Source organism: Callithrix jacchus, chromosome 2, assembly GCF_049354715.1.
Source record: "Callithrix jacchus isolate 240 chromosome 2, calJac240_pri, whole genome shotgun sequence".
Lineage (NCBI taxonomy): Eukaryota > Metazoa > Chordata > Mammalia > Primates > Cebidae > Callithrix > Callithrix jacchus.
Window position 1 is genome coordinate 33,868,885 of NC_133503.1, and position 10,975 is coordinate 33,879,859.

The 10,975-nt window shown below is 52.0% G+C and overlaps 2 protein-coding genes across 2 annotated transcripts; both read right to left on the reverse strand.

Annotated features, from left to right (window-relative positions):
* Positions 1-3,292: 3,292 nt before the first annotated feature.
* DCANP1 (dendritic cell associated nuclear protein 1) lies at positions 3,293-5,372 on the reverse strand. Its single transcript, XM_078365965.1, is given in 4 exon segments — positions 3,293-3,604; positions 3,607-4,169; positions 4,910-4,964; positions 5,156-5,372. Coding segments are annotated over 4 exon segments (1,047 nt in total). The 3' UTR covers positions 3,293-3,392.
* A 533-nt stretch (positions 5,373-5,905) lies between these two features.
* Positions 5,906-9,323, reverse strand: TIFAB (TIFA inhibitor). Its single transcript, XM_008985172.4, has 2 exons — positions 9,261-9,323; positions 5,906-6,995 (listed from the first exon to the last, which is right to left on the reverse strand). The coding sequence occupies exon 2, from the start codon at positions 6,983-6,985 to the stop codon at positions 6,368-6,370; it is 618 nt and encodes a 205-aa protein (XP_008983420.1). The 5' UTR covers positions 6,986-6,995; positions 9,261-9,323; the 3' UTR covers positions 5,906-6,367.
* Between the last annotated feature and the right edge of the window lie 1,652 nt (positions 9,324-10,975).

Consider the following 10,975-nt stretch of genomic DNA (forward strand, 5'->3'; position numbering starts at 1 on the left):
AGCTCCTGGCGGCAGCTGCCTCTCCTCTGTGGCTCCCCTCCCTCTAGGTCCCAGCTTCCAGAGGGGCCTCCTCGGTATTCTAACCCTGGGCTGGACATTCCCCTCTGTGACTCCAGTAACAGCCCCTCTCTGTTGCCCTCCAGCCTGGAGCCAGCAATGGGAGCAATTCTGTGAATCTCTGAATTGCATCCCCTATTGGCTTCTGAGTGATTCCACACCCAATTCCCTGAATTACATTGCGTGCATACTTAGACTGGTTTCTGTGTTTCTGACTGGATCCTGAATGATGGGCCTCCCTCTAAACAAGGAGACTTAATAGGGTCCGTGTTCCCAGCCCATCTGTAGCAAGCTCTCTGAGCGAATGACATCACGGCAGCCCCAGAGCCCTCAGAGAAGCAATTATGGAAGCCTCTCGTCTGGCTGCCTGGCTGAGATCTCACTCCAAAGGCCCTTGCCTCTGCCTTATTCTGAAGACTCCCATCTCTATGCCCTGCCTCCACATCCTTAAAGGAAAGCGAGGCAGACATCGCAGCCCGGCCTCCTCGCAGCAGTTAGAGTGCTTGGCTCGGAGCCTGAGCCCTCCTGCTGGCCTTGCTTGGGACCTGCTGCATGTGAGCTGTGTTGTCAGGTAACACACAGGGAAGGTCGGAGAAGCGGCAGAGGCAGAAAGGGAGCCTAGAGCCTCCTCCACAGCTCCTGGCTCCGCAGGTTTTCTCCTCGTTCCTGGACTGATTTGATTTGGATTCAAATCTGCTTGTTCTCAGACTCCTTCCTGGCCAAATGCCTGGAGCTGGACCCTTTGCTGCAAGTACCCCTTGAAGATGTGGGCACGGTTGGGGAATGGAGGGCATTTCCTCTGGAAAGAAAAGGCAGAGGAACTCGTCATGGCCCAGGAGTGGTGATATCCTTGCTGGGGTGCACATTTTCGTGAAACGAGCCCCCTTGCCAAATGGCACTCTAATACTCCTTCAGTTCACATGCCTAGAGAAGAAAATAATCAAACTCTTCTGTCAGGGATGGCCTGGCTCCCCACATCCCCTCCCTTAGGATGTTTTGTTCCCACTGTAGCGTGTGATTGGAAAACAAAGGTAAATGGGAACAACCGATTCCTGGATCCTTTTTCCCTCAGCAGGATTAAAGCCGCCTCAGCCATAAAGCGTTTACAAACTCCAAAGAAAGATGATAACTTCCTTCTCATGGCCTGGTCATGGGGACGTAATGCATGTTTCCAATCAGCTGAGAATGTACCTCAAATGGTAGGTTTTATTTCACTTTAATCCGCCTGTGAGTTCATGTGAAAGGTAAGAGGAATCACAGCCCTGCAATTCAAATAGAGCTCATTAAATTCAGCATCTCCTCCCAGCCGGGCGGTGTTGTTTACTCCTCCCCCACAGTCTTGGACGGGCTTTGAGGGTCTGGGGCCGTGTCCAGTGAATGGCAGGAATGCAGGTGAGGCTGCCACCATGAGGGCAGCTGGAGGGAGGACCTGTTAACCTCAGGGTACTGTGACAACATCAGCCACCACTGCATGCCATGGGGTGCCATGGGGCGGATGCTGAGGAAGAGAAAACAAAGCAGAGCTGGAGAAGCTCACACAGTAGATACGATGGAAGGCAGCTGGCCAGCTGGCAGCCTGTCGCAGGGGGCGGTGGAGTGGCCATGCGCTGTCTACACCACGTGAGGCTTACATGCTTCCACACGCCTCTTTCCTGGCTGCGACCTTGATGCTCAGTGGGCGGATGTGGAAAGAATCGGTTCTCAGTTCCCATTCCAGCTCTGCTATTTAGACACCGGGAGACCTGGAAACACCCCCTTGACAAAGTCTTGCTCTACACATTTCTGCAGTGACTGTCCATTTGAAGGGGCAGGAACATATTTCCTCAATGGCCTGCTGTGAAACTGTTAATGGCACTCCTTCTATAAAACTCACTCCTTGGGGTTAAGCATTGCCTTCTCAGTCCTTTCTTGTTGGATGGAGTGTTGGCACAGGGAGGTGGGTGTTGCTAGTGGACGCATGGGGTGTTGTCTGTGTCGGCTGGCCTCCATAGCCCAGGGGTGGAGAGAGGGGCCAGACTACAGCCTACAGAGACTTGGTGGGCAACAGGCCTGGGCTTCATCCAGCCAGCCCGACCTCTGATTGCTATCCTCAAAGTGCCTCGGGGGTCTCCTTTGCTGGGGCTGTCCCCTGTGAGCCTCTGCTGGGGACAGGAAGTGCTGAGTGAGAACTGTCTCCCTGTGGCATGCACCCTGTCAAATCCATAAACCTTCCTCAGCAACCACCACGCAGAATCCCAAAACTCTGCTTGGGTTTGAGCTATAGAGGCTCAAGGACTCGAAGGAAGCACCAGCCTTGTTCTGCCCCAGCTAGAGGGTCTGCACTGCTCCTGCTACAGGAGGCCCACAGGGGGCAGAGACATTCACCTCTACTACCTATCTGCCCATGGCTTCATCGCCTTCTCAACCCAGCTGGCCGACTGACCTCCCCCCATGCTGGGCCTTGCCCTGTCCATGCTGGGCCTGAGGGGCTTGGCTCAGACTTTAGCTTCCAAGACGACTGCTGCCCTGACCACCCAAATCCCACCTGTCTGTGTGTCTGTCCCTCGCTCAGCTTTGTGAAGGCCACCAGGCACACAACAGCCAACAACCCACGGCCCTTGTCTGCAAGGAGCCTGAAGTCTCACTGGGCAGCAGGCATGGAGCGAGTGCTCCTTCCTCCTGGCTGCAGCCAGGACCGTGCTGTCTAGCGTGTCTGCTGTTTCTTCCTCATGGCAGAGCCCCACATTATGGCTGTTTATGAAGCATTTGCGTGTCTCCCTCGAGGGAAGGCCATGTCTCTCACGTACATCTTGAGAAGATTGACATTCTTGGAAAAGCAGAGGAATGTGAGGGTTAAAATGCCTTAAAGGGCAAGGAGATGATTTCTAGATTTCCAGACAATGTCTCAAAGAATTGTAGTGCTCTGGTATATGCCTGAAAGTAACCAGTGTAGCTCCTTTTGTGCCTGCGTGTAGACTGAGTCCATGTGTCCACATGCATTCAGCTCATCCGCCAAACTGGACAGTGATAGCTAATGCTGTTGACCCTTACGTCTGGGTGCCTTAGATGTGGTACCTCACATTGACCTTCACAATGACTCTAAGGAGGTAGGTACTGTGATCTTTCCCAGTTTCTACAAGAAGAAACTGTGGCACAGGGAGATTCAGTCGCTTGTCCAAGATCACAGAACTAGGAAGTGGTGGGGGGCGGGGGTGAAGAATTCTAACCCAGGCAGCAGTCTGACCAGAGGGTCCTAGCTTGGAGCAGTGTTCATGGGCACTGTATGTTCATGTTTGGTGTATGTCTGTGCATACCTGTGTGTGTGCATGTGTGTGTGTGCACACACGCATGCACGTTCACTCAGGCACATGAGCTGCCCTGCGGTGGGAGCTAAGAGAATGCAGTGGAGATTGTTGGGAGGAAATCACCCGCCTGCTCTGGCTGTCTGAGCAAGTGAAGGAGAGTGATATTAAGTGTGAAGACCAGGACCTGGAGCCAGCCTGACAGTTCCAGCTGTTAGGAGAGAGTGAGGGTGGGTGCCATAGATCTGATGATTTCAGTGATTTTCACTCAAGAGAAGTGAAGTCTCAGATGGGCAGAGCTTAACTGTCTTAAAAACTTGGTACAGGGCAAAGTGTGAGTTTCCTGGGGAGCTTGTTTGAACTGTGAACTGGTGGAGTCTAAAACAGCAAGCCAGATGTTTCCTGGCTCCCTCCCACCCTGGTCTGGCTGTCTTCCTTCAGCTGCTATGCAGTTCATCCTGGGTCCCTGAGGGCCTCATGGATGCTTCACCCCAAAGGTCTGAGTTGCAGAGTCCCCTGTGGAAGAAGTGAACTGCTCCCTCTCTCAGGACCCTATCTGGGAAGGGTTTACTCCTCACTTAAGAGAAGAGTTGCTCACTGAGGCCCTGGAGAGGGGCACTCAGGGGCAGCAGCTGGTTCCCAAGGTTCTGTGGTGGAGCCGGGTAACAGCACCCTGGGGACTCTGGTGTTTCCCCACCAGTTCCTCTCTCCAGCCTTTGGTGTTCAGGTGCAGTCTCCAGACCGTGGCTTCTCAGGTTCTGTATGTGGGCGGCTGCTCTGTAATGCAGAGTTGGCAGGGGGACCACTTTGGTCTGTGACAGATCACTGCTGCTTTTTTAATCTGTATGTAAAATATAAAGCCAGTTCCAAGACGGCGAACTATATCAGACCGAAGTATACTGGCTTCTTCTCCTTGCTAGCCCTACCAGGGCATCTCCTGTTACACCAACCCTGCCTATTGGACCTTCTGATGCAAGGAACAGGTTAAAATCCCCTCCCGGTTGCCCACCAGGCTACAATTAAATCCCTAGTTGAGGAATCATGGAGCATAGGTAAGTCCTTGGGTTCCGAAGCCAGCTTCCTGGGGTGTGAGCCTTCTTTAGCTCCATGTGGATGGTAAGCCCTCCTCTCTGAGGTCTCATGATCGTAGTTAACCTTTATTAAGTGTGTGCTGGGCACCGACTGAGTACTTTACAGGTACCAAGTCCTAAGACCCTCATAACTCTAGCAGGTAGTACTATTATCTTACCCATTTTCCACAGGGAGAAACAGAGGCAAGAGCAGATTAAATCACTTGCCCAAAGCACACAGCTACTGATGGTGTGATGTTGGGCAAGAAATGAAACCTTTCCAAGTTTCAGTTTCCTAATCTGTAAAGTGTGGTGAATACCATTGTCTGTCTAGGATGTTATGAGCCTTAAGCGGGGCACTACGCATAGCACGTAGCAGGCACTTGGCAAGCAAGGCCGTCTAAGAGAATGTGAGCCCAGCTGGAGGGGAGAGAAAAACACAAGGACTGCAGCACTAATCATAATGGCGATCGAATGAGTAAGTCACTCCTGAATGCCGACTTTCCTGAGCACAACGTAAACTCCCTGAGGGAGTCTGCCTTATTCACTTCTGGTTCTGTTCGGACAAGGTGGGTGCTTGGCAAAGGTTTGCTGAAAGCATGAGGAACTGCTTTGGGGCCATTCACAGCATCGGACAGCCCCTTCCTGGCAGCCCACTCTCCCTGCCTTGTGGCTGTGGTCTGAGTGTTTTTGCTTCATCCCTATAGGAGAGGAAGCTTCCCAAGCCAGGGCAAGCGTGGGTCTTACCCACTGCTGTTTCCTTCATGGAGAAGATGCTCAGGGCCTGTGAGTGAAGTTGGACCTCCTTGTAGCTTGTGCTGGGTGCAAAACGATCTGCCTCTCGGGCAGAAAACAAATTGTTGGCAGCTGCAGACCTGGGGATTTGAGTCAGCCAGGAGAAAAGGGCCATGCCTTCTGAGCCTCGGATTCCCTGGATAGTGGGGTCTGCGATCACGGTGACCATGGAGATCCCTCCCTGCATCACACTGGTAAATGTTATTTCTAAACCATGCTCTCCCCTTCTCAGCATGGCGTGGCAAGTGGCTGCTCCCCTTGCTCACTGAGAAAATCCTCCTACCCTTGGCACGCCTGGCTCCTAATGAGTCTCTTATTTGGAAGGACCACCCCCATACCCGTTGGTGTGTGACCCACCTTGAGCGATATAACTGCTGGGCTGAATTCTCACACAAACCCCCACCCCATTCCCTCATTCCCTGAAGACCTTTGACCTCAGGTCAGCCAAGGCTTTGATGCAGGAGTGACAGAGAATGGGGAGTGTGAGGATGAGGATGTTGATGGGGACGATGAATTTCCAGGCAGGCCCAGCTCCTAGCTCTCAGCTCCCATCCTCAGGAAACCCTGAGCCCTGCCTACATCCTTTCCAGAAATGTGAGTCCCACCTTTCCAATATCCTCTTACACCTCGTCTGTATTTCCCACTCCCACCTCTGCATGACAATGTGGCCCATCTGGGGATCAGGGAATCCTACTGGGTGTGCCAGCTTAATGAAATACTTGCAGTTTATTAAACTCAGGCTTTCCTAAGCCCCGAGTGCCTATGGGTATTTGAAAGCTGAAAGTAACCCCAAGCTACCACAAATGTAATTGTTACATGTGTCCACGCATTCCTGGTGCAACCTCAAACTCCCGCTCTTAAGCAGCAGGCAAAATGAACAACATAAAGTAACTCCTAGTCAGACGAGAGGAGGAAATGTGTGGAAATGCTGAGAGAGGCTCCCCAGAACCCTTAGGGCCTCTAGAAATATATGAAGTTCCCGTTACCTTGCATAGCTCTGGCCACAGAGGGTGCTTCTCCACCCTGGGCTGTTTGTTCCATGTTTGCAGAATTGGTTCATTATGAGCAAGGCAGCCGGTGGGTTTTGCATGTCAACCTTGCATGTTGCAGCTCAAATATTTCAAGCCCTGTTTTGTCTAGCAGAGGCTTGATCTAGTGGCAGGGCTAGCAGAGTTCACCGTCTGGGGGTTCCCTCTGGAGCTGTATTTCTGTTCCTCCTCCAGGGCTTGGCTGGAGAGCACTGTCCCAAGTCTGGGAAGGGCCGTGGAGAAACCCCAGGCAACCGGGAGTCTGCTGCCCTGAACCAGCGGGGGGAGGCTGCTCCTGGGAGATGCCTTCCCATTCGTCAGTTTCCTCAGCCTCAGGTCTGTAAATCAGGGGTGAAGGGCTGACATGGAAATAGCAGACAAAGGCCTCCAGGGATGTGCCTTCTTCTACACAAAGCTGCATCTGGATGCCTGAGAAGGAGACTCTGTTGACGGTGCTGAGGGGGACCTGCTCCAGGTACCTCAGCGTCAGACCGTTGACCCACACACAGGCTTTGCGGCTCAGGGCCTTGAGACAGAAGGTCAGAAGAGCACTGCCTTTCTCCAGGTAGGGCTCCAGGGACAGGTGACGGCGGGAGAGGTTGGGGAGCTGCAGCCGGAGGTGGGTGTCCTGCCCCCGTCCGAGCAGCAGAGGGCTGGTGTCATGCTGCAGCCGTGGTGGGACATTGGCAAAGGCAGATGGACCCAGCGTGGGGTGGTACAGGCTCACTCGCAGGACCGTGAGGGGCTTCTCCATGGAGGAAGGCCTGGGAAGATGGAACACAGACACATAGGCTCAGCTTGAGCCAGAGACCTCTGTGGCTCCCTGAGCCCAGACACACTGGCCCCCCTCAGGGGCCCTGCACCTATTTGTACAATCATTCTGCCCAAGCCAGGATGGAGCCAAGGCTGGAATTGGTGTGGAAGGTCATGAGCTTAGTCTCTCCCATACTCTGAATATAACATGCTACCTACTCTCTCTGACGTTTGGATTTCTGTAGGATAGGTATGGCTGTACTTGTCTATGAAAGGGATAAGGCATGCTGGCTTGCAGGGTAGGGTTTTGGTGATCCTTTGGTTATTTGGAGACAATTTGGCCCTGCTTCTTGGAAAGGGGAGGGCAGACAGACCAGCTATACCTTCCTGATATCTGACAGTCACACAACAAATCCTTACTGAGTCCCCTTTGAGCCAAGCAGGGAACCAGCTACTGGGGAGAAGCAGATTCAACAACGAACTGAGTGCTGACACTCGGGAGCACCCACTGGTGGAGGAGAGAGGTGCTTGTAGCTCCAGGATGTCTGGAGGGACACAGAAGCAGGATGCTTAGCCTGGTCCTGGCCACCAGAAAGGCTTCCTGGAAACCCCAGTGAAGAGTAAACACAGCTAGCACGCTCCAAGTGGTTACTATTGGCACTTCCTGGAAGGCCACTTACAATGACTAGCTTTGTTCCTGCATGGGTGTGAGGAACACAGTCTCTGCCATATCCACCAACACTATGTGGCCCAGGACCTGCCATCACCTTCAACAGAACCAAGGGCTGAGCAGATTTGAATAACTAATTACGCCCTCAGGCTTTTGCTCACATTATTTCTCTCCTAAGAATGCTTCTTCCATCCCAAACTCTGTGTCCAAATACTGCCCATGGTTCAAGTCCCTGTTCAAATGTTACCTCTCCTAGGAAGCTCCCTTCCCTGGAAAAGGTGACCTTTCACCGCCTTTTGACTCCCACAGCAGGGAGGATCCCCCAGGACACCTGGCCATCCTTACTCCCCATTCACTCCATCTTTGCATTTCATGCCCAAGTTCTGTGGGCCCTTGTCTTGTCTTCCCCCAGCTCCTCTCCCTGTTCCTGAGGCCTCCTGAGGGCTGGGTGTGGTTGGGGCTGCAGTTCTTGCTGCCCTGTGTCCCACTGCCCAGTACAGATAGAGCCTGGCCACCATAAATGTCCAGGGCACATTTGCCAAGTGGCTAAATGAGAAGCCCCCCAGCCCCCCCACCACACAGTGAAATCACCCAGAGAGACCACAAATGGGATGGGGTCTCAAAGGCCATGAGACAGGGAGCCTGCTGCAGGTGGCTGGAACCCAATGTCCCTCCAGGTCTTGAACCTGCTGCCCCTCCTGCCTTTTGGATGCAGTAGGTTAGTGGCTGGGACCTTTTAGTCTTTCAGTGAGGGAGCCCCTCAGTGCACTCCCTTTCCCCTAAGACATAGACACACATACGCCTCTGCCCACATCCCATCTGGCTGTAGTCCTCCTTTGAGCCAAGCAGGGAACCAGCTACTCGGGAGAAGCAGATTCTAACAAAAGAAAAAGAAAGCTTTTTTTTTTTTTTTTGAGATGGAGTCTTTGTCACCCAGGCTGGAGTACAGTAGCGTGATCTTGGCTCATAGTAACCTTCGCCTCCCAAGTTCAAGTGATTCTTCTGCATCAGCCTCCCGCATAACTGGGATTACAGGCTCACACCACCACACCCAGCTAATTTTTGTATTTTCAGTAGAGATGGAGTTTCACCACATTGGCTCGCCTGGTCTCAGATTCCTGACCTCAGGTGTTCCGCCCATCTTGGCTTCTCAAAGTGCTGGGATTATAGGCGTAAGTCACCGTGCCCGGCCAGAAAACCTTTTCTTGAGGTATGGGATATAGACCGAGCCAAGGACAGCTGGGCTGGGCAACCATGCTCTCAGGCTTGGCTGAAAACACAAGAGTTCACTCCAAGAAACTAATCTCATGGCCCAGAGACCCTGAAAGAATCCCTCAGGAAGAAAGATTCACTGTTGCTGTGTAGCCCAACCATCCAGAGCTAACCGAAGTCTCCCACCAAAGAGGAGCCTGTCCACCAGAGACTGTCCTGTGTCTTTTGGATCCCAGCTGTTCTGGGCAAACAGAAACCCAAGCCTGCAACTCCATCCTGTGGGATGAGGCAGGAGGAAGACCCTCCAAAGAGTGTGTGTGGAGGGAGCCCTCCTCCCAGCCCCACCAGGCTTTCTCCCCTCCCATGGGTTCAAGTCCCTCTAGCTTCTACCTACCTTATTGGCGGGACACATCTGGCTCTAGTCCCACAGCTGTGAGCACTTGAGAGGGAGTGGGCTGATCTGGGTCGGGCTGGGGAGGGCTCTTATGGCTGCAGTTCAGGACATGATGTGTCAGAACACACTTCAGTTTCGTCACATGCTTCCTTTTTCCTTTTAGGAAAGAAAATGAAGTGTAAGTTTTCATTGCAGAAGTGCAATTCCACTGCTGCGAGGCCGAGAAACCCCAGCGTGGGGCCCCTTCTGAGACAGATGGCGTGCCTTCCTGGGTTTCAGTTCTGCCAGCTTCTCCTACCCCACCCCCAGGGACGTTATGACCTGATCCCAGGGTATCTGCAAAGTTCCTCTCCACCTCCCAGTAGGATGGGACCAAAGCAGCCCAGGCATGTTGAGAAAAGAGCCTTTTGGGATGGAAGGCCACTAGACAGGAAAGCCCCCATGAATGTGGGGGACTGTGGAGAGCATTCTGGCTGGATAGAGGCTGACCAAGGAAACTGTAGGCAACATGGCACTTCCCTGAGGGTTTCAGGAGAGGGCAGGGCCTGGGGATGGGGAGGATGGAGGGGGTAGAAAATGGGCACTCATAGAAGATGGTCTCTCCTGCAGAACAGCAAGAAGGCGGTCTCTTATGCCCACTCCCCGCCGCCCCAGCTCTGCTGGTTTGTGTGTAGTTTGGAAGGGGTGAAGATGGTCTCTGGTCCAGCACTGTGGGCTCTGGCTGCCCTGGAAGTGGCTAAATGTGAAGATGCTAACCCTTCACGTGGCCCAGCAATTCATAGTCCACCAGTGTGTTCAAATCACCTGCATTGTCTCCTAGGAGTTTGATAGTTCTATACGTACTTTTTTTTTTTTTTTTTTGAGGTGGAGTCTAGCTCTGTTGTCCAGGCAGGAATACAATGGTGCAATCTCGGCTCACTGCAACCTCCGCCTCCCAGGTTCAAGAGATTCTCCTGCCTCTGTCTCCCTAGTAGCTGAGATTATAGGTGCCCGGCACCACGCCCAGCTAGTTTTTCTATTTTTAGTAGAGATGCAGTTTCACTGTGTTGGCCAGGCTTGTCTCAAACTCCTGACCTCATGATCCACCTACCTCAACCTCCCAAAGTGTTGGGATTGCAAGCACAAGCCACTGTACCCGGCCCTATATGTACATTTTAGTTTTCGTGACGTGTAAGTTTTTTTTTGTTTTTTTTTTTTTTTGCTTATCAACGTTTAGTTGTCTCAGCACCATTTTCTGAAAAAACCATTTTTCTTCTCCAATGCTTTCCCTTTAGTCCTTTTTCAAAGATTGGTTTACTGTATTCACGTGGGTTTATTTCTGGGCTCTCTACTCTGTATCATTGATCTATTTGTCTGTTCTTGACGGCTGCAGCTTTGCAGTAAGTCTTGAAGCTGGGTACTGGCAGTCCGTCAGTTCTGCTCTCCTTCAGTTTTGTCCTGGCTCTTTCAAGTTGTCTCTCCATATTAGAATAAGTTCGTTAATAGCCACAAAATAACTTGCTGGGATTTTGATGAGATTGCATCGAATCTATCGATAAAGGAGGGAAGAACTGACCTTCTGACGGTATTGAATCTTCCTATTCATGAACATGGAATATTGCTCCAATTATTCAGTTCTTTGATTTCTTCATCATAGTTTCATGGATTTTCTCATATAGATCTTGTACATACTTTGTTAGATTTATACAGAAATATCTCTTTTTTGGATATTAAAT

Excerpts from the sequence above, each read along its gene's own strand:
- TIFAB (XM_008985172.4), bottom strand. The coding sequence starts at position 6,985 with ATGGAGAAGCCCCTCACGGTCCTGCGAGTGAGCCTGTACCACCCCACG.